Genomic DNA, 23727 nt, shown 5'->3' with positions numbered 1-23727 from the left:
TTCCAAAGGGGATGGAGGCTGTGTCCAGAAGGGCAAAAGGAAATGAACACCAGTCCCCTCCAGACAAACTTATAAATTCACTAATCCCTTTCATGAGAGCTCCACTCTCATGACTTAACTAGCTCCAAAGGCTCCACCTCTTAATACTACTGCATTGCAGATTAAGATTCGACATAAATTTTGGAGGAACACGAACATGCATACCATTGCAGGTAAGGTTTGAAACCACATAGTCTGGCTCCAAAGGCTGTGCTTCTAACTGTTGTATTCTTCTGCCGCACTAAATGAAACGGTTCCCTCCTCACTATGAGATAATTTCCAAATGTCTTACCCTGACATGGAAGGCTCCCACAGTCTAGCCCACAACAACCTTTATCAAATTCCATTACTTCAATTTTTATAAACCCCAGCCTCTCCTCTCATAGTTCCCTAAAACATGCAGCCTGCAGGCTTTGTACTGCCTCTCTCTGCACCTTTATGTATCCTGAAACTGGAAAACCTGACTAAATAAAGGTGCGATCACAGGAAACAGACACATAAAAAGCAGCAGGCCTTCCGACTGCTACGGTCTCATCCATCTGAATACTGAGGCTGTAGAATCCAACTTTGAAAAACAACGTAATCTTTCCGACTGCTTTGTAAGTGTTTATTTAGGTTCTCAGCTGAAGAACAAGAAAAATGAAATTTAGTGCCAAGCTGTGTGGACATGGTCAGACTCTTGGATAATTTATTTTTTATGACAGATTCCATTTTCTGCTGCTGGCATGATTACACGGGAAGACATTTGTCCACTGAGAGTACGTTTGTGTCTTTTGCATGGGCTAACTCAGTGGTAGGATTTAATTTGTGCAATATTATTCACTTATTAGACCAAAAGACTAAGTACATGCTCGGCATTACTAAGTTTATTGAAATGTTATTACGAGAATCCGTCTTGAGAGGCAAAAGGAACATCAGTGCTTAGCCTGAGATTTTCTCATTATCTTCAAAGTGCAGATATCATTGAGATGATTAGTTTCCTGGATAAATTTAGATTTGAAGAGGTGCGAATATGTGCTCTGTTAGAAATGTTGTGTTGCAGTATTGTTTATGCTGTAAGGCTGTTGCTGAAAACTGAAGTACGTAGAGAGTGAACTGGGTGAGTGTGTGTTAACAGCGAATTGCAAACTCTATTTGAGAATGCTCCTCAGAAAAAAGGGACTGTCACTTATCTGGTCTAGCCAATGGTTGCAATGGTGGAATGTAGCCCAACATTCACAGATATCCTCATTTTTAAGAAAAACAAAATTTTTGGATAACTATATAAAATACCCTGATGTTTAAATGTTGGTAAGTATGGTGGACAGAATTCTAAAAATGACTTCTCTTGACTGTCTTCCTTGTGTAACCCCTTCCCTTTGAACGTGAGTGAAATCTGTCAATATAATGACATAGTACTCCTGTGACTGTTATGTGCCAAAAGGGTGATTATCTAGGTGGACTCAATCTAACCATGGAATCAGAAGGAGGAAAGCACAAGAAGGATACCGCAGATCTTTGCTGGCTTTGAAGATACAGTGGGCTATATCTTTAGCCTCTAGGAGCTGAGCGCAGTCTGGGGCTGGTAATCTAGCCAGAAAATGGGGACCTCAGTCTCACATCCACAAGGTACAGAATTCTGCCAATAACCGGAATGAGCTTGAAGTGAATTCTTCCCGAAAGCCTTCAAATAAGTGTTCATCCCAGCCAACATTTTCTTTTCGATCTGGTGAGATTCCGATCAGAGAATCCAATGGAGCTCAACATAATGACTTACAGATTTGTTAACTAATAAATGGGTGTTGTTTTACATTGATAAGTATATGGTTATTTGTTATTTAGCAATAGAAAAGTAATGCAGTGTATTAGACTGCAATGAAGAAATACCTGAGACTGGGTAATTTATAAAGGAAAAGAGGTGTAATTGACTCACAGTTCCACCTGTCTGGGAAGGCCTCTGGAAACTTAAAATCATGGCATAAAACACCTCTTCACGGGGCAGCAGGAGAAAGAATGAACGCAAGCAGGGTAAATGCCAGACATTTATAAAACCATCAGATCTCATGAGACTCACTCCTTACCACGAGAACAGCATTGGGAAAAACACACCCATGATTAAATTATCTCCACCTGGTCCCACTTTTGACACTTGGAGATAATTAAAATTCAAGGTGATATTTGGGTGGGGACACAGAGCCAAACCATATAATGCATTAAGCATTGAAAATTATTTTAAAATCTTTAGTAGGAATAACAACACATACCAGTCAATGAAGGATCAGTTTACAATCTTTGGTACAATCAAGGTAAGGTAAGAGTTCAGATGAAAGGGATTCTGAGCATTTTTTCCATCTTCTAATGTAAGCAACTGTGCCATGTGTGTCTCATGATCATCATTTAAAGTCAGTCTGAAATAAATTTTGATTGAATTCCTTTGATTAGATGGATACATTTTGATTGCAATGAAAATAAAGTCCACAAAGCAATGATGGGTGAGAACATAAAATGGTGAAATGTGTAAGAGCATTAAGAGAGACAATTTATTTGCTTTGTGAATATTTTTTGTATTTGGTAACTTGAGGTAATCTAGGTAAATCAAGTAAAAGGAAATTTTTCTATCATTTTTTCCTAAAAATATTTCCAGTATAGTTGTTCCTTTAAAACTTTTTGTATGCCTCCATAAATCTGCTTCATTTAATCTTGAGGATTTTTCTTTAAAATATATGGCAAATATTCGCATTCCCAAAGTTCCCCTAGCTTAAATCGCATGTAGAGAAAATAGTACAAGTTCAGAAATTCTGTAAGATATTCTTTCTCTTTCTCTTTTAGTAAACAAACTTTGAAAGATTATTTCTAGGGAATAAATTTATTCTCATTTCCTTGCCCAAATAATATTCTTCAACCAAAGTGGTTCTTAAATATCAAAACAATTAATCAGTAAGTACTGTCTCTTGTAGCTCTCACAAGACTCTCTTCGTATATTCAACATCATTAATTGAACATCTATTATGTTGAGGTCACTGTGTTATGAAGAGAATGCTAAGAACAAAGACAGCCAAATAGATAGGATGGCTATTTAGCTTTAAGTAGATTACTATCTCCTTCTCTTTTAAAACTTGTCCATTATAGTTAAGAAGCGGATATGTATTGGCTTCATTAAAGATGCTGCTGAGATTTCCTAGCCACGCTTTCCTTTCCACCAACCACACATACAAACACCAATTCGAAGAAGGCAGTTGAACCCACTCAGTTGCAGGTGAAGCTGAGGGTTGGCAAGTTTTCCATCTCCTCCATGGCTGGAGAAACCTGCCCAGGGATGCTGACTACATAAAAACTGGTAAGCTGGATTACCATTCTGCCCTCCATGGCAGATACATGTGACCACTTGCATGCCTTATCATTCATATAAGTCATTCCTCCTCCTCTGGGAGAGTTTAAAGTAAGGAGTAGGGCTTCAAGAGCAGACTAGGGCCCTAGAGAAAATCTGGGGAAAATATGGTTAATGTACTTCACATGCAATTTTTACAAATGCAACATGTTTGGGCCCTGGGCCCCTACATATTCACCCCTCCTTTCCAGAATCCCAGGCCCTGTTATTTGTACAATCCCCTTGCTTTGGCGCTAGAGAGGGATAGACAATCCCTCCATGGTTCTTTCCTGGTGAAATTTCTATTTTCTATGGCCCAGAGCCAAAATGTTTCTCTTTCATGAGTATTTATTTGGTCTTTAAAAATCAACTATTTATTCAATGAAATTTAAAATATTGTATGTTCAGTAAATCAAACAAAGACCTTAACTTTAGACGCTACACATGATTATTAAAATCTGGAAATCCCAAAGCTTATGTCAAAATATAACCCTGTTTTATTTTTTGGAATTTTCCAATTAACTTCCTATGTATACTAAATAATGCATGCATTTAACTTTGATTGCACAGTGTATTTACGCTGGGATTCCAGACAACTTTTCTTCACTTTACATGGCATGTTCTATTTGAAGAATAATATAAGGTTATTGAACAGATACTTTTGTGTATTTTCTGGAAATTGGTTACAATATTTAGTAGCTATACCTCTATGGTCTTATTAACATTGTAACATGCTATAAGTTACAATTGCGTAACCACAGTCTTTCCTGTTTTAGTTTGTAAAATTAACACTTGGACTGATTTCCCAAAAAGGCAAATTACCTGTGGCATTTTCCTATGATTATTGTCAAACTTCTCTTCCATTCTTGCCTTACTGATGTTGTTGAGATCTGCAACTTGACCTTTCTCTGAAATTAATAGTCACACAGTAACTGTAGGTCTGATTCTAACAGTATCAATATTTGCTTGGCTGGAGAAATGTTTTCATCTGTTTGCACATGATCTATTTTCTAGTTCTCTTGAGGTCTTGCATATCTTTTGCAATTCGTTGTGAGAGAGGGAAATTTCCAGAGCAGACTGCAAATCCATGGTGTCCTGCAGGAGTAATGTGGGAGTCTGCCCTCATGTAGTTAGTACACCAGCTGGTCACCCAGAAATTTTTCTCCACTATTATTCTGTGCTAATGGCATATAAACATTTTATTTTCAAGTTGGCAATGTAGATAACATTAGTACCAATTATAATGTTATTTGATGGGATAATTATTTTACTTAAATCCTAATGCAATTGTGTATTGGGGATATTAATAATTTCACATTTCCAAGTGTGCCCCTAGTATAAGAGACATTGCTTTCTCAAGCTAGTTCCTAAAACTCTCAGTTGATGCTGGAAAAAAAAAAAAGCAAACAGCTAAAGGGCACACCATAAGAAAAAAAGGCTAATTGCTGTATTGCATTCACAGAGGGATTACTTACAGCGTATTCTCTATCATCAGCCCTATGGCTTCTGCAGATGAGCAGAATTTCTAGTTTCAGATATTAAAGAAAATGTATATTGTTGTGGAAAACGGTGGTTTTGATTTTGGAAATAAATAGCCCCTAAATTTTAATACATAAGGAAAATAATTTTAATATATAAGAAAAAGCATTACATTTTAGAAGTATCTTTACAGGTTTGGGGGGTTCTTAAGAAATTATATTAGCAATTAGAATGTTGTTTGGTGAACAGGGGATGGGGACAAAAGCAGCCGATAGCCCTGTGTGATATTTTATCCGGATGAGGAGAAGTAGTCCTTTAATCTGTCTCTTATTTGTCATATTCAGTCTGCATGTCCATTTTGAATGTGTCTGTAGATTTTTCTCTCTTAGTCTGCTTTTTGAAACATTGTCTCTCTATCTTTACTAAGTCTGCAGTGGTGATCTGATCTTGTTCTGGGAGTCATTATTGTATTTCAAATTTCTTTGGGTAGTTGTGCTTTATACTGTTCCTTTCATTTTTTAATCTAGCGAAGAGAATCATTTTCTATTATACAAAAGAATATTTGAGAAGGGTCTTTGTGATCCAAATGTAGAATGGGTAGGTGCTATGGACCAACGTTTTGTGTCCCCACAAAATTTATGTGTTGAAATCTTTTTTTTTTTTTTTTTTTTGAGACGGAGTCTGGCTCTGTCGCCCAGGCTGGAGTGCAGTGGCCGGATCTCAGCTCACTGCAAGCTCCGCCTCCCGGGTTCACGCCATTCTCCTGCCTCAGCCTCCCGAGTAGCTGGGACTACAGGCACCCGCCACTTCGCCCGGCTAATTTTTTGTATTTTTCACTAGAGACGGGGTTTCACCGTGTTAGCCAGGATGGTCTCGATCTCCTGACCTCGTGATCCACCCATGTCGGCCTCCCAAAGTGCTGGGATTACAGGCTTGAGCCACCGCGCCCGGCCATATGTGTTGAAATCTTAACCCCACACTGTGATGATACTAATAGGTGGGGCCTTTGGTAGGTGATCAGGTGTTGAGGGCAGAGTGCTAATGGATGGGACGGGTGCCTTTACAAGAGAGATCCCAGAGAGCTCTCTTATCCCTTCACTCATGTGAGAGTACAGCTAGAAGACAGCTCTCCATGAGGAAACAGACCCTCAGCAGACACTAAATCTGCCAGAGCCTTGGTCATGGACTTCCCAACCTCCAAAACTGAGAGACATGCATTTCTGTTGTTTATAACCCCACAGTTTATGTTATTCTGTTCCAGCAACCCAAGTAGACTAAGATAGTAGGAAACTTTCGTCCTGGGATTACAGAGCAAGAAGATTCCATATATAAAAGTTTGAGCTTTTCTGGAGAAGGGGTGGACATATTTATTATGGAGTCCATGTGTTTTTACCTAATAATCGAAGTTAAGCAAAAATGTTACAAAAGACTTACCAAGGTGATCTTTACCAAAGCTTGAGAATAAAGAAAGGTAACAGAATCCCTGCAATAATTACAATGAACTACTGGAAGCCAGCGCTGGGTAGGAAGGGAAATGTGTCTGTATTTGGTAAGTTGAAAAAGTTCCAACTCAAAGCCTCAGGTTAGCACTTCCAGCTGGGAAGATGCTCTACAAGTGATCAAGAAAGATGCTTACCAAGTGTGGCTAGAGCTATGCTATTTAGCAGCAATCACTGGGCATATGTGGATAATTAGCATTTGATGAGTATATCAATTTAGGAATACAATCTTCTGCCTTATTTCATAGTAATTACCTAAGTTTACATTTAAAACTAATAATTTATTTTAAGTGTATTTGGAACAACTGAAGCATGCCAATCTAGCACCTGTAAATATTTTCAATTCCAAATACAGATCAAATTGTTCTGATGAAAATTTAGCCTATGAATTCACATTAGGTATAAGTGTAAAGTACATGCTACATTTTGAAGTTTTAGCACAAAAAAAGAAAAAGAGAGCAGTATGTAAAATATTTAAAGGATCTTATTTAAAAGTATTTTAGCTTGATTTTATGTTAAAATGCTAATTTTTAAATATATTTAAGTAATAGAATATATTATTATAATTAATTTTACATCCTTCTTTTTACTTTTATCAATGTGGCTACTGGAAAATTTAAAATTGCATTTCAGCCACGCATGCTGATGCATGCCTTTAGACTCAGGTACTCCTACTTAGCAAGAGGCTTGCTTGAGCCCAGGAGTTCGAGATTATAGTGAACTCTGACTGAACCACTGCACTCCAGCCTGCACAACAGAATGAGACCCTGGATTTAAAAAATAAAATGAGTTGCATATGTGGCACTCATATTTCTACTGAAAGTGCTGCTCTAGTCTAAAATCATAAAGTTTCACAATTGGGGTATAGTTCAGATGAATTTCCCTTGTGAGAAACCACTAATATTGGAGAAGACTCCTCTCTAGCTTTTATGTGGTAGCCAGATTGGAGGCTTTATCTCCAACCTCCATGCACCTGACTCTAGCTCTTCATAGTGCTAGCTTTCAGCCTCAAAATTTCCACCAAAACCTGGTTTCTATGTAGCATTGCTTCATCACTGAGTCCCTAGCCCCACCAGTAAAACGTTGACGAGAATCCCTAGGCCTACATTCTGCAGCAACCCTAGGAAGGGCTGAACCAGGAATGTAAGCAGCTTACCAGGAAAGATTTTTGCTTGGGAAGTAGGGATCCCCGCCCCCTCAAAGAGTTGCTAACGTTAGGCAAATGGCCACTCTACTACAGTCAGAGTCTATAAGGGAGTTTGATCCAGCTTCTACATCACCCTGCAAAACCTGCGTATATACTCAGCTGCCTCTGCATAGCATATCTAGTTACATCAAACTAGACTGAACACAACTGTACTCAAGTGTTTTAGGTTGGGTTATTACCAGATACCGAGAGTTTTTACTCTCTCCTGGAATATCTGATACACATTATTTGTATCACAAACAATGTATAGAACCACTCCAGCGACATTGGGTGAATTTTAATATCTGTCATCATCTTAGGGTATACAATCTACAAGAACACAAATAGTGGATCAGGTGATTTTTCTGGGAGAAATCACAAAACTAGGATACAGATTTTTCTGACTATTAATTCAATGGTTTTCTCCTTATATTATATTCCTTTATAAATGTTGTGTTAAATGTGCACAAATATATTAGGCAAATTGAAAAATAAAGGCTAAAAGAACTATGAAGATTTTCACCATATTCTTCAAGTTCTATTCTCAGTCTTTACTTGGTCAAGGTCTCTCTTGTGGGGGATCAGCCCGAGGTGAAATTCACATCCTCACTTCTCATTTCTGTGCCAAAGATTCCTATTTAGATTTTTCCAGCCTCCACCTGTCCTCTAGGCTCTAGCATTACATTTCTACTGCTTGGTGTATTTTCTTTGTTCCCCCAGAAAATCCCACATATTTAAATTGCACCATATATAACTAAGGCATCTTTAAAAAACAACTTGAAAAGCTGAAATAAAAAGAAAACTTAATAGAAAGTATGGAGCACATTATATCTAAAGGGGGAAAAAAAAATCCCAAGCATGAGGCAGTGCTTTAAATAACACTAGTCCTCAAGTTATCTGCTTCTTCCCTGGTCACCAATCAGCATTCGAATTACTAATCTGGCTTCCCAGGAAGCTCCACACCTGTAAAAGTCGTTCTTCTCAAACTGAATGCATTTCTTAACATATGCTAAAGTTCAGTTGCTGTCTCCATGTTCAGAAATACTTTTATTCCACAATATTATATGAAATAATTATACATATTAATAATTAAACACATCTATATACCTGGAATATATATCTACATATCTGGAATATCATTCCATATATATGTGTGTATAGATGTAAATTTATATAGATATAATATAGATATAATTTAATTATATATACACATGTTTGTGTATATATACACACACATATATACACATATACACACACATATAAACACACACATATATATACACACACACATATAATTTTTTTCCTGGAAAAGCAACTAACATAGATTTTTGACCTCGTCTGAGGGATCAGAAAGATTTGTCTAAGGAAATGACATTTGAGACTGCACAAAGGTCTTGGGGTAAGAGAAAGGAAATGACTGTAAAAGAAATATTGTACCAAACCTGGTCTGGAACAAAACATTATTTATCTCTTGATGTAGTTTGTAATCTCCTTCACTGAATAAATGTGAATTGTGATAAAACATTTGGCAATCTTAAATACTTGTTTAATTATGAGATGATATTTGTCACAAGGAACTAGTCACACACTCACCTACCTGGCAGTCAAGCGTTTGTGGATGTTTAAATTTTCCTTTCTATTTTGTCTGATTTCCCTTTTCCATAGATGTCTCTATTTTAAGAGAAACTTTTAAATTGGCCTCCTAGAGACTTTTTACCATGCTACAAGATTATAACAAAACTTTGACATATGATCATAGCTACACTGTCTGGAAAGTTATAAAGTTATTGTTGTTATTGTTTCAACAATTACTTCTAGGTTCTACAATTAGGCTAATGTATCAAAATGCGGGTGGTGGACATGGTGATAAAGGAAGCCCAGGGATAAGAGAGATTCAATTTAAGTACGGAATTGTTGTCCTTTGGTGTTTGAGTCTTATTTTTAAAAGCAAAATACAAAAGAGATGAGAGAGATGAATCACATTTATATTTTGTAAAGATCAGTCTTTCTATATCACCATCAACAGAAATATCAAGCAAGCCACAAATATGAGCAACATATTTAATTTTTAAATTGTCAGTAGTAGCCACATTAAAAAAGTAAAAACCAGGCCAGGTGCAATGGCTCATGCCTGTAATCCTAGTACCTTTAGGGAGCCAAGGTGGGAGCATCTGTTGAGCCCAGGAGTTCGAGACCAGCCTGGGCGACATAGTGAGACCTTGTCTCTAAAAATAATTTTTTAAAAAATTACCCACCTGTGGTGGTATGTGCCTGTAGTCCCAGCTACTTAGAGGGGCTGAGGTGGGAGGATTGCTTGAGACTGGGAGGTCGAGGATGCAATGAGCAGTTATCGTGACACTGTACTCCAGCCTGGGTTACAGAGTGAGGCTGTGTCTCAAAAAATAAAAATAAAAATAAAATATAAAAAGAATCAGATGAATTAATTTTAATATAGTTAATATAGCCTAATATATTGGAAATATTACTATTCTTACATGTAATCAGTGTAAAAAGTATTTACTCTGTTATCAACTTCAACTCTACCATACCATTCTGGAATATTAAGGACAAGTGTTAAAAATTTAAATGATGGAGAAAGGTTTATTTAATATTAGTAATTTATTTTGTTTTACAATTTCATGGGAAAAATAAAGAACTTGAGGACTTTATTTTTTCCCTAAATAAGATTCTAGTTTAGAATGTGCTCTGTTTAATTTCTACGAGTATGTTTTCTTATTGATGAGTTCCTGGGTAATTGAGAGATAATGTATACTTTATGTAAAGAAGAGATCTTCTTAATGATTACTTATCCAAATCATATTCACTGAATTAAAAATAATAGTGAATTCACTAATGTAATATTTTACCTATGAATTGGTGTCCATCCCCAAAACAGAAAACAAAATAAAAACATAATTGAAACTTTTGTTTGTTTGTTTGAGACGGAGTCGCGCTCTGTCACTTAGGCTGGAGTGCAGTGGCGTGATCTCGGCTCACTGCAAGTTCCATCTCCCAGGTTCGAGTGATTCTCCTGCCTCAGCCTCCCGAGTAGCTGGGATTACAGGCGCATGCCACCACGCCTGGCTAATTGCTAATTTTTGTACTTTTAGTAGAAATAGGTTTCACCATGTTGGTCAGGATGGTCTCGAACTCCTGACCTCATGATCCACTCACCTCGGTCTCCCAAAGTACTGAGATTACAGATGTGAGCCACCACACCCAGCCTGAAGCTTGCTTTTAAACATCACTGATCAAAGACATAGAACCAGATATTTTTAAGGTGGCCTATTGTTTATAAAAATAAAATTTTTCTTTTTTTAATGTGAAAATCCAAAGCCTGAAATATAGTACTTGAATTTCTCCAAATATAAACAAAATTCACTGGTATCATTGATTCTATCAGTATCTGAAAATATGTCCTGTACAACTATTCAGTGGACTATTCACTGGGCTTTTTACAGTTAACTTCATAGTAGAGAACTTAGGTATTCATCAAAGGAAGAAGTGGGGGGAACAAAGACTCAATTTTATTATTATTTTTTTTTGAGACAGAGTCTCTCTCTGTTGCCAGGTTGGAGTGCAGTGCATGGTCTCTCGGCTCACTGCAACCCCTCTGCCTCCTAGGTTCAAGCGATTCTCCTGCCTCAGCCTCCCAAGTAGCTGGGATTACAGGCATGCGCCACCATGCCCGGCTAATTTTTGTATTTTTAATACAGATGGGGTTTCACCATGTTGGCCAGGCTGGTCTTGAACTCCTGACCTTGTGATCCACCTGCCTCAGCCTCCCAAAGTGTTGGGATTACAGACATGAGCCACCGCACCCGGCCAATTTTATTCAATTATTAAATCCTTTAGGACCATAGCCTGTGTCTCAATGGCTCTGATTCCTAAGAAAATTGCCTGGCACATATTAGGTATAATAACAGCTAACACTTATGTAACGTGTAAACCAGGACAGAATCTTTTCTGAGTATTTTACATATTTTAAAATATTCATTATTCAAAACAATCTTATGAGTAGATACTATAATAATCTCATTTTATAGATGAGTAAATTGAATCCTGAGAATATTATATTACTGATATTATTCATTTATTTTAATGGCGGTGTTAATATAGAAGCTAACATCTATTGAAAGTTTCTTGAGTGATAGCTATTATTCTGATTACAGATCTAAACTCAATCCTCTCCATAGCCCTATGAGTAAGTACTATTTCTATCCCCATTTTATAAATCAGGAAATTAAGTTAAAATATATATTCTTTCAAAACCTTAAAATATATTTATTTACACCTTATTCTCAAGAATGTTTGAAAATAAAATAATAAATATTTATTATTATTTTGTTACTTAATTGTTGTTAAAGAAGTTATAATTTATGGAGGGCTAGGCACCATTCAAGGAATTTGCATGTAATAACCCATTTGATCTTCAGAGTAATCTGTGAGAGGTGGATACTATTATTATCATCACTTTATGGGTGAGGAAAATGAGGCGCACAGAGTTTGAGTAAATTGGCCAAGGTCACACAAAGAATGACAATGTTGGGATTTATACTTAGGCAGCCTGAAATTGCATTTAGCAGAACTGTATTGAAGTTTCGGCTAAATTCAATGTTTGTCTGAGTAAGATGAATTGTGGAAATTTCCTTATCTCCCAAGTGAGTGAAGGAACAAATGCACTGATTATAATCCATTATGGATGATTGGTCTATTTTAACTAATACCTTTCTTTTTTGCTCTGTAACTATTCTAATTCAGAAGTTTTCCTGCTTTTAGAATTAAAATCCTACTTATACCATCACAAATATACATTCCAATTACTGAGGTTAAAGAGATTTCCAAGATACTTAAAAAGAAATTACAATTTTAAAGCGTTTTCTTTTTATAATCTTCTCTATTAAAATAAACAAACTACCACCCAAATAATTAGTTTGCTTTACAATAATCTTTAGAGCTAAAAGTTCAAAAGAGGATTTAATGGAATAAAAACAAAGAAACATTTATTGAGTTAATTTAACTCAGTGAATCTCAACATTTTATTTTATATTGTTATTTTATCATCGGGTATTTAGGAAAACTATTCAGAGTTTTCTAAAATATTCACTGAATAACTATCATCGAAAAAGATAAACCGATTACCTTTATTTACTTGAAAGCTGAAGCCCTTTTTATGTTTATACAATGGAAATTTGCATATAGTCCTATTGATAGCATATTAATAGTGCAAGCAACATTTTAAAGCCTGACACTTCTTGATGCAAAATTACTCATTTTTTTCCATACATAGAAACCACACCATGTTGTCAATAAATAATTCCACTTTAATGGCAAAGTAATAATTTAGACAGATACAGGGTGCACATTTGCAAAAAAATATATGCAAGCTGGTTTACAAGCTAGAGGAACAATAAACCAATAGAAAATACATCATCCAGTTAAGTCCATTGACACCAAGTACTTATTGTTGGGGCTTTACAAAGACTACAAAACTTTTCAGATGATTTATTTCACTGTTTCTGCCTATTTACATGATATGTTACATCAAAATGTACAAAATATAAAATGTATACAGACAAATGTTTCACAAACTAGTTTAAGTTGTAAACTAGGTGGACCTACTGGGATGTATTGCAGGAAATTCTGTTTATGCTCATGTTTGGACTGTGTTTCTCAAAATGGCAGGGAAAGATTAGCAATTTTCTTAGATCACATATTATACAAGGGCAACTAGTCACTCATCCAGCTACATATATTGATGTTTCACAACAGATTTGATCCATGTTTGAGGCTTCAAAGTCAGGGTGACAATTCTATGTGCATAAATTCAGTTCGGATTTCCCTTAGGGCAATAGCACCGTGTAAGGACCTGTTGACTTTGTGACACTCTGAAAACTGCACAGACATTTTGTGGTGGTGGTGGTGTTCTATAGCAACTGACCCATTGGTGGTCACAGAGAGTAGCACCAATTACACATCCTAAAGGTAACACATTTTCACACACTCATAGAAGAAGTCTATACCATGGCCTAGCCCTTGGGTTTCATAAACTTAAAACCTGTCCTTTGTGTGTGGTGGTAACTTCTCCAATGACTGATCAGTTTTCATGCACTCTCTTTAAAGCCTGCCATGACAGATGTACTTTCAGACAGTTTTACTTATCCAAAAATATATTGGCTTCATGTACAGTTTTGAAGCATGCTCACTCTAGCACTGATAGCTCCTGCATAGTCATAACAACTGTAAATACAGGACAAACACACCAGATAATACAGCTTTGAGGGTTTGCATTCTGTATTTGTTTGCAATGTACAGGAAATCTCAGCAAGTGAAACACCTCTTAACACCAACAGGATAAAATACAATTTTGTTTGTGTTTGTTTCGATTTGTGCAAGTTTTAAAAATTATTATTTACAATACCTACCCAGTAGACTGTGCAAATCTAACCTTCTTTTACAGTATAAACGCTTCCTCTTCCACAGTGACCTTACCGCTTCAGTGTTCTTTAATGCTGAATTTCTCATGTACAACGATAGCAATCAAAACAACATGCGTCAGAACTAATTTAAAAAAACAAGAACAATAGGGAAGGAAAGCCGAATAGTTGTGCTCATGCTGCATCTAGTGCTTCCAGCCCTGCTGGATAATAGTTCAAAATCTCCTGCCTTCTGAAACTCTTTCACTTAGAACTGGATGGAATTTCGCCACGTCTTAGGTTTTAAGTGACGGTCAAAGAGCATTTCTGGGTTATTTTAATATTTTGGAGGATAGGCAAAGCGATCTATTCACAAGGCTAAAAATACTGATCTTTCTCCTATCCATTTCTTCAAAAAAAAAAAAAAAGAGAGAGAAAGATATATAGAGATGAGGCTACTGTGTTAACTGGTGTTGCTTGGTTGTAAATGAAAAGACAGTGGAAATTACTAATGGTTTAGGATTTAAACCAACTGTTAAACTGTCGTAGAAATCTGTTTTAAGGCAGTGAGACAGCACCATAGGAAATTTTCCTTCTTTCACTGAAAAGGCTCAAACAAATAAAGCCCTAAAAAAGCCTTTTATCAGTGTTGACTAATAATTGGTATAAAACTCTTGTTAAGGGAGTGGGAAGGTGGTTTAAAAAGACCACTGTGGTAAAAACAACCTTATAAAACCAGTGACTCATTACTAAAAAGTTGGTGGAGCACATCATGAGAACGTGGCAGTTAGAATTAAATTGGCACTTCTCCAGTTTGCCACAGTAGTGTTTTTCTGGTGGTTGCACAATTCCATTTGTGCTTATGGAGGACTGGCCTCTTGGATTTGTTCTGGAATGGGGGTGAGCGCACAACACAAACACTACTGAAGCCCTGTGACCAGCACCATGTGGCACAAAGGAGGTTGGACGGATCAGAAAGATGGACCCTGCCTGGGGAGAACAGCCCCTCAGAGGAAACAAAAGGAAGGGACAAAAAATGGTCTGCATTGTAAACTTTTAAAGAGGAAACAAAGAAAGTCCAGTTTGGCTATCCCATGTGCAATCTATTCAGTTGCCCTGTCATTAGGGTCCTTTCCAGTTGAGTAATGGAGCCTTCTATTACTCCACAGATATAAAAAATGCTTAGAAATAAACTAAAGTTAAGCTTCCATTGCAATTTAGCATCTTGGCGGTTCAGACTTAGTTCTGCTGCCTCCTTGGAGACCACAACTCTGGGTCAGGGCCCTTGACAGGGTGCTTTTATACTGGCAGTGGTTTAGTGAGAATATCTTTCTTTTGAAACATTTTTTTAAAAGCAGAGTCTTTTCCCCTAACTTTTTTCACCCTCTAGAGGGTAGATTCAAGAGATGAATCCAAAACGTCTTCATGGTGGCTGGTGCTTTCGCTGTCGCAGCTTTGTGTGCTCGAGTAATTGGCTGCTTCTTGGAGTTTCATTAGCATATTCATCTGAAGAAAGAAAAAAAGACATCGATGTAGGCAATGATGCATTGAGTAAGCCAGCCCATAAAAAACAAGGCCCTGAGCCACACCGAAGAGCTGTCTTATGCCATCCAAGTGACACAGGAAAATAATTTTAGATTTTTTACTCATTGCCCCTGGCTCCTACGCTGTTTCTCCCAAACATGACTACAACACCAAACCATAAGGACAAAATAGGGCCTCTAGATAACTCTTTTATTTGGGGTTGTGAATGAATACTGCTCCAGCAGGGAGACTGGAAAGGAAACTGTATCACAGCTGGACATCTGGGTTCGTTGCTGGAAAGTACGCCAAGCTTCCCAGTTTTTTGGCTGGGAGAAGCAGAAAGCATTGAATGGCAACTGAAAGTCGTGAATGTTCATACACACACAGACGCACACAGAGGCACACATGCACCATCCCTTGAGAGAAGGAGGGGATGGAGAGGAATGAAGCCAGCTGCTGCACACAAGCACACCATCTGCTGTTTAGGAGCTGACCTCGGGAGGAGGTGACTGAATGAAGCGGACCATGAGTGTTTGAAGAGGGAGAAGGAAAGAATTACTGTCAAGTTTGTGTTGTTGAATTTCTGGCTGAAATATGATTGATATATCACTGAAAACAAAAACCATCATCTGGAACAATAGCGGCTGTCTCAAGTTTCCCAGCCTTACAGGAGAATGGTAATGTTTGTTCTAGTAAAAGGGACATATGCATGAAAGCACCTGGGGAGAAAGGCAGCTAGCATTTGCATCTATTATAAAATAAAGAGCAGTCACCTTGCTTGAGTTTTGATAGATCTGGAGCTCCACTGTTAGACATGGACTTTTTTTTTTTTTTTTTTTTTTTTTTGAAAAAAGACTGTTAAAGGCAAATTGTGAATAAATGGTTCAATGATTTTAGAAAGCACAGAAAAATTGGCACATGTCTTTATGACGGTAATGGACTTGTTTTCTTATCAAGGGTTTTGATAAATTGTAACAATTTTTATATTATCTAATGCATACTAATTTTATTATTCTATAATAAAAAGGTTTTTTTTGTTTTTTTTTTTCCAACTTACAGAAATAGAAAGGAGAAATCTAAAAAATGATTCCTTGGTCACACGTTAAGCTATGCATGCTTGTGTGCTCAGTATAAAATGTGTGCTTGATAAAGGCTTGTGAAATAAATGATAAACTGGTAATCACCAATTTCAGCAATAATTCTTTTCTGACAAAGAGACTACAGTTATAGCATAGTTTGAAGTCATTTTAATAGTCCTCAGGACAATATGTTTTAACATAATTTTCAATCTAACTCTCTTAATTTATTAAATAAGCTACATAAGGTTATGAAATAAAAGTAGTTGGTGATAACTTTTTAAACCCAGTAAGCCAAAAAGTCAAATGTCTCCTTCAGCATAGTTTCTCTCCTACTCTCCTCTCTCTCTCTCTCACCCACACTCCCACCTTCCTACCTTCATGTCCATTCATATTCCTTCTCCCATATCAATCTGTCACTCATTAGCAGCTGCCTGTATGTTCAAGCATTTGGGTGAAACTGATCCGTAAAATAAAACTGAGTTTTGAGCACTCTAGTAATTTAGTAAGAGTAGAAATGATAAATGATATCTTTTTTTTAAAAGATACAATTGTATCTTAGGCACAAAAGTTTAAAATCACTTGAATGCTGGATGTTGTAAAAGTTTCATTGTGTAATAGTATTGTCATTAAAGTCTTAATTTTTAAAAATGGTGCCATATAGTAAATATGTTCCATTATAATACATTCCACATCTCAGATTCATAATAAATATATAAAGTGGGATTTACTTTGCCTAGTATTATTTTGTGCATTCAAATCAAGGGAGATTACAAGAGAAGATTATGTATTATTTAGTCATTATTGTGATACATCACAATTCTCCAAAAAGTATTAATATTTTTCCTCTCTTCTTCCCCACTTCTTCCCCACACTCACTGCGATGGTTTGCATGTGATATGCCCCTTCCAAAACTCTTGTGGAAATTTTTTTTTTTTTTTTTTTTTTTTTTGAGACGGAGTCTCCCTGGCTGTCGCCCAGGCTGGAGTGCAGTGGCCGGATCTCAGCTCACTGCAAGCTCCGCCTCCCGGGTTTGTGCCATTCTCCTGCCTCAGCCTCCCGAGTAGCTGGGACTACAGGCGCCCGCCTCCTTGCCCGGCTAGTTTTTTGTATTTTTTAGTAGAGACGGTGTTTCACTGTGTTAGCCAGGATGGTCTCGATCTCCTGACCTCATGATCCGCCCGTCTCGGCCTCCCAAAGTGCTGGGATTACAGGCTTGAGCCACCGCGCCCTGCTCTTGTGGAAATTTTATCCCCACGGTGGCAGTGTTGGGATGTGAGTCCTAGTAGGAGGTGTTGAATCACGGGGATGGATTCCTCATGAACAGATTAATGGCATTCTGGTTAGAGGTCACTGTGTTCTCACTCTGGAGGGAATGGATTAGTTCCTGTGCGAGAGCAGGTTATTAAAGAGTCTGGCTTCTTCTCTCACCATGTGGCCTCTCTGCACACTCCCACTCCTCTTCCACTTCCCACTATAAGTTCATGAAGCATGAGGCCCTCACCAGATGCAGCTGCCCAATCCTGGACTTTCCAGCCACCAAAACGATGAGCCAAATGAATCTCTTTTCTTTACAAATTGCCCAGCCTCAAATAGTCTGTTATAGCAACACTAAATGGAATAGGATATCTATAGTCATAAATTTAGTGTTTATCATTTCTAACACCTTGATCAAGTCCTTATCATCACTGTTACTTACAAATCTGCTAAGCTTCCAGATTCCATCCTATCTCCTTCAATCTGCCCTCTCTCTACTCTGTTACTAAAGTGATCTTTAGAAACTGCAGATCTAACTAGGTAAATCATGGCTCAGACACCTTTGATGGTTCTCCACTGTCTCTGTGATAAAGTTTTAACTTCCTGCAATGATAAACAAAGCTTAGCATGATCTAGCAACTGTATACTTCTATAGTTTTAATTCCTACTGCCAACTGGTGTGTAGTTCCCTAAACTCATCATTTCTATTATACTGTCATCTAATGTTTCACATTCTATTTCTTTAATTTTGGTTGTTTTCCTCCAACCATATGGTGAACTCCTATTAATCATTCAAGATCCAGCTCAAGCATCTCCTCTGTAAAGCTTTATTCTAACTGCTTCCTCTATGAACTCACAATTTTACCTAATATGTGCCTCCATCATGTTACTGCAGTTTATATAGTTAGCAGTGTCTCTTCGCTACCTGATTTTAAGCTTCTTGAGATCAGAAATGATACTGTAGTTATCTCCTGATCACAAGGTCTTAGCATTAAATACTTATTAACATTCGCTTTGTTGTTAATGGTGAATACACACTGTATTTTTTAAATAATGTGAGATATACCAAAAACTTGCATCCTTGTTCAGATTCAAAAAGTCTCTCTCCTATCTTCTTCTGTTTCTTCGCTATACTCATTGCTATGGGGATTTCTGACACTAAATAGTGGATGTTTTCTAGGATTTCTGATTTAGAATGGACTGAAAATATATGTTGGCTTCATGCTAGTAATTACAGAAATATATAGAAATAAAAACAGATAGATCATCACCAGCCTGACCAACATAGAGACATAGAGAAACCCCGTCTTTATTAAAAATACAAAATCAGTCAGGCATGGTGGTGCATGCCTGTAATCCCAGCTACTCTGGAGGCTGAGGCAGGAGAATTGCTTGAACCTGGGAGGCGGAGGTTGCGGTGCGTCGAGATCGTGTCATTGTCCTCCAGCCTGGGCAATGAGAATGAAACTCCGTGTCCAAAAAAAAAAAAAAAAAAAAAAAAAAAAAAAAAGCAAGGAAGCAATCAAGAAAAATAGATTTATATATTTATTTTTTAAAACCAGAGAAAGCCTGCCAAATATTTAGTTTTAGATGATGTCTTTTACCATTTAGCATGCAAGACCTCACAACTCCCTGTTTCTTAAGATGTTTAATAGAGCAGCAGGTTAGGAACCAGGAATTTTTTTTACCCCAATTCTCATGCCAGAATGGGAAACCCTAAATTTGTTTCCTGTCCTAGAAGACAAGTGCATTCAGAACCAGGAAAAAAAGTGCTTTATGGGGTGAGCTGACCTGGACTATTAGAACCGGGAAAGTTGAGGGCATTTCCTAGGGGTTTCATACTCTAAAACTGAGAACAAATCTTATAAACACCTCTCCTTATAAAACAGACATGTTATATAAAAACTGCAGAGGTAGGGCTGGAATTTTTGAGGAATTCAGATTAAATAATCCATACTCATATTCTAAAGCTTATGTTTACTCTATTAATCATTCATTCAGCAATGATTTAGTGTATGCTCACAATTATGCTGGATCCAAACCAATTTCATCACCACTGTTGATTCCTAACTACGAATCATCTAAAAGGTCAGGTACCATGTAATAAAAATACAAGTCTGGGCTCTTAAGGAATATATCACCTAGATCAGAAATCAGCAGGAAATTCCTGGAATCTAAGTAGGTCTATGTATATACTTCAGTGATTTTATGAAACTCTTAAAATTGTATGCCACATTTTCAGTGTGTATGCATTTTGCTGGGGAGAGGATCTTGAAAGTTTATCAGATTTTCCACAAGAAACTCCCAAAATGTTCAGCTGAGATGATGATGATGACGTGTGTGTGTCAGGGTTGTTGGTGTAAGAGTATTCCCTAAAATATCAAGTAATTTTATGTCCTCAGGTATAGTCATAGGTTATGATTTTTGATTATTTATGTTTTGTGCTTGTTTGAGTTAAGAAACGTAATGAATTTTATTTCAGTATCTTTTCTTTCTGTATTAGTTGTAAAAGTCCAATAAGCTCTTTAGTCATAGAAGGGTGAGAACACTTCACATTTGATACCAATATATTGAAAGTAATCTGTAAAAATAAAAAATAGATACATAAAAAGCATTTTTTCCTAATAATACTACATACTTAATATTTTCAGAATATTCATACTTTAGAGTTTTACAGACTTTTACTTCAATTATTCCACTATTTTAAAAAGTAAATAAAACATAACTTCCATTTGACTTCCAAGTTGGTTTATCCTTCGCTACAGTAGGCAACAGAAGACCCACTCTATAAAATTAGTCAGGTTAGCTGATATAGCAAAATATTGTTTAGTTCTCCATAAGTACATTATACCATAGTTTTTTGTTTTTCTATAAGAACAAAATTGAATTTTCCCTTAAATGCCTATTGAATCATAATATAGAAAATTATATTTAAATAAATATATATTAAATTAAAAAATTATATACACAATTTAATGGATAATAAGAGAAAAATTATAGTCTAGGAGTTCATTCTGGTTATAATGTTTCTTGTTTCTTTTTTAAGCATACAAGCTTGGTTTTCACTTTAAGATTTTCATCCACGGAAAGCAGACCAAAGATAACAGGGTTAAAACTGTTCCAAATATTGCCGAGGATAACAAATGTCTTTGCTAGAAATGCCTAAGTATTAATGACTATACACCGCAGTCAAGATTACATAGGAAAAAACGAACATCTGATTCTTACCAGGGGATCTCCTTCTGTGTCAGTGTGAGGAATGTGCTTTGAGGTTGTGGCTTCCTTAGTGGATGTGCAGCCTTCATACCCAACGTCTTCTGGTCGCAGCTGAAGTAAGGCTGGGCTCTCCTGAGGCAGAGATGCTGAGCTCCATGGATATGTGTCAAGCACCCACTTTGAAGGATCTTCCCATGGTGTGCGTTTCCCATACATCTAAAAGTTGACCATGTGTTTAGCATATATAAAACACATTTCTATTCAGTAAAAAAGGGGACTACTAGTTGGATGTGATTTTTTGACATATTGAGTTCTTAAGGGACTTTCAAGAGAATTAAGTATTTGCATACAATTTTCCAGATTTAAAACATGTAACTGTCTACACAGCTCACTTTAAACTTGAAGGCTAGACAAAATAAAGCTGAATATTTGGAATAGATGTCAGCTTTTGGGAAAGAATATACAGGAGGTTTATTATAAATAAACATAGAAATGACAGCCCACATTTACTTTTACTAGTAATTTGACAAACCAAGAGAAAGCTAAAGGTTGAAAAATAAAAGCTTCAATTATGGAAGATTTTTAAAAATATGCTTGACGTTAAGTAGAGGTGTCTACTAAAGTGCACCTTGGAAAGATGGAAATAAAAGAAAAGGAACTTATTTTTTTCTGCCTAATTCACTCTACTCAAACTTTCTTTTAGAGTAAGAATACTTTCTCTGATAACAATTTTCCCATGATCAACTTGCTCTTTAATCCCATTGCTTTCTGTAAAAACTCTTTTTAGATGTTTGTGTTTCAGGCTACTAGTACAAGAGGATAAAAAATAGGAAACTGAGTTATCAGATTTGCAAGAACCCTTGTTGTGCAATTTGCCCAATAAGGAAGAGCTGATATAGCTTGGGTCGAGTACTGGCAGTGGAACAGAAGAATTAGATAAATCCAAGGGATGTTAAACATTTTTAAGCTGGAAGCAAAGCTGAATCCAAATCCAAATCCAAGCCCTTCAGAAAGGGCACCCTGAAGAGAAGAAATGAGACATTATTTAAAAAAAAAAAAAAAAAGTGTAATATTACAAGGGCACAGAAAAAAAGTGAAAATTAAGAGAAGGGGGCAGTAACATAGGGACACTTGTTTCTTAAATTACTTTCCTTCCCCATTAGACTTGCTGGACAATCCTGGTTAGCAGGTGCGTATTTGGTCTCAGATGACATACTTTGGTTTGTTGTTAGATGGTTGTTTTGTATAGTTTGTTTTGGTTCAGTAAAGACAAAAGGGAAAATGGTGGACATTAACACCATAAAAACTTCATGGACTACCTTGGAGTTTTCTTTTGAGTTTCTTCTGGAGAAGTTGGACTCACCCAAAATAAAAGGGAGTGTAGGTACTGATATCTGTGCATTTCCTTAGGAGATGATAACAGAGGTAACAATCATTATACCTTTTTTTTTTTTTTTTTTTTTTTTTGAGACAGAGTCTTTCTCTGTCGCCCAGGCTGGAGTGCAGTGGCACAATCTTGGCTCACTACAAGCTCTGCCTCCCAGGTTCACGCCATTCTCCTGCCTCAGCCTCCCAAGTAGCTGGAATTACAGGCGCCTGCCACCACGCCTGGCTAATTTTTTGTATTTTTAGTAGAGACAGGGTTTCACCGTGTTAGTCAGGATGGTCTTGGTCTCCTGACCTTGTGATTCGCCTGCCTCAGCCTCCCAAAGTACTGGGACTACAGGTGGGAGCCACCATGCCCGGCCACTTTTTTTTTTCTTTCTTTTTTTAAATAGTTATCTCGTTTTAGAGCAAAAATTTCCTCTCAGTTATAAACTTACTTTATAGATGTAATGTATAGCATGCTACACAACTTAAACCAATTGAAGAAAAACGTGTATAATTCTTGGAAAGCTTAATTATGTTTATTTGTTTGTTTTAATGTAAGTCTAGAATCAACTAATTCTAGGTTTTCAAAGAACCAGCCAGGACAGCAAAATTGGAAGAGACCAATGAAAAGCTAAATGGGCCAAACACTATTTCCGAGTAAGATACATATTGTAGAAAAAGAATTGAACAAAGAGAAATCTAAATATTCAGAATGAGATGAATTAATAGCTTTTTAAGAAAGAATCGCCAGAATAAAAATCAAAATCCACTGTATCACCAACATCTTTTCCAACTAGAACATCTGGCAGAGTGCATTCCCCATAAGATTTTTCACCAAAAAAATCAGCCTTCATCTGAAGAGATTGTTTTATTACTCTAAACTTTGAGTGTCATTTTTGCTCCCAGGCTTTGTTTCTCCACTTCTCTCTCCAATCCAAGATTCTTTGTTGCCAGTAGATCCTTGGGAATGGATCATGACAGATATGCTTCCTTTGCTTCTTGCTCCCCTAGAAATATTTTCAGCTGATAGACTTTTCTGGCCCAGCACAGTCTTCAATAGCAATGAAAACTGTCTACCCACCAAAGGATTTTCCAATTTTTCCCTTCCCAGGTGTTGGATTCCCCTCCCTCAATAAGCCCTAAATCACGGTTGATTCATCTTTCACACTAACCTACTACTAAACATCCTGAACCTTAGCAAGAAATGAGACATTTTTATCCCTCTTCAAAAATAATTTTGAAATATCTCTCAGTTTCAGTTTGAGAAACTAATCCTTCAGTGATTATACTTTTGCCCAAATGGAAACTTTATAGAATT

The 23727-nt window shown here is 36.8% G+C and overlaps 1 protein-coding gene across 8 annotated transcripts in view; it reads right to left on the bottom strand.

Annotated features, from left to right (window-relative positions):
* Positions 1 to 12852: 12852 nt before the first annotated feature.
* NAV3 (neuron navigator 3) overlaps positions 12853 to 23727 on the bottom strand; it is a 905452-nt gene continuing 894577 nt past the window's right edge. For 6 of the 8 annotated variants that reach the window (XM_008004102.3, XM_008004100.3, XM_008004096.3 and 3 more), the window contains 2 exons: positions 21051 to 21254; positions 15009 to 15471 (listed from right to left, as the gene is read on the bottom strand). In XM_008004102.3, coding sequence (XP_008002293.3) covers positions 15352 to 15471; positions 21051 to 21254 — 324 coding nt within the window. In that variant the 3' untranslated portion in view covers positions 15009 to 15351. Of the gene's footprint in view, positions 15472 to 21050; positions 21255 to 23727 lie in introns of all 8 variants that reach the window. The other 2 variants (XM_008004097.3, XM_008004099.3) reach the window with 1 other exon arrangement.

The sequence above is a fragment of the Chlorocebus sabaeus genome, chromosome 11 (assembly GCF_047675955.1).
Source record: "Chlorocebus sabaeus isolate Y175 chromosome 11, mChlSab1.0.hap1, whole genome shotgun sequence".
In the NCBI taxonomy this organism is placed as follows: domain Eukaryota; kingdom Metazoa; phylum Chordata; class Mammalia; order Primates; family Cercopithecidae; genus Chlorocebus; species Chlorocebus sabaeus.
This window is presented reverse-complemented; position numbering and strand designations above follow the sequence as displayed.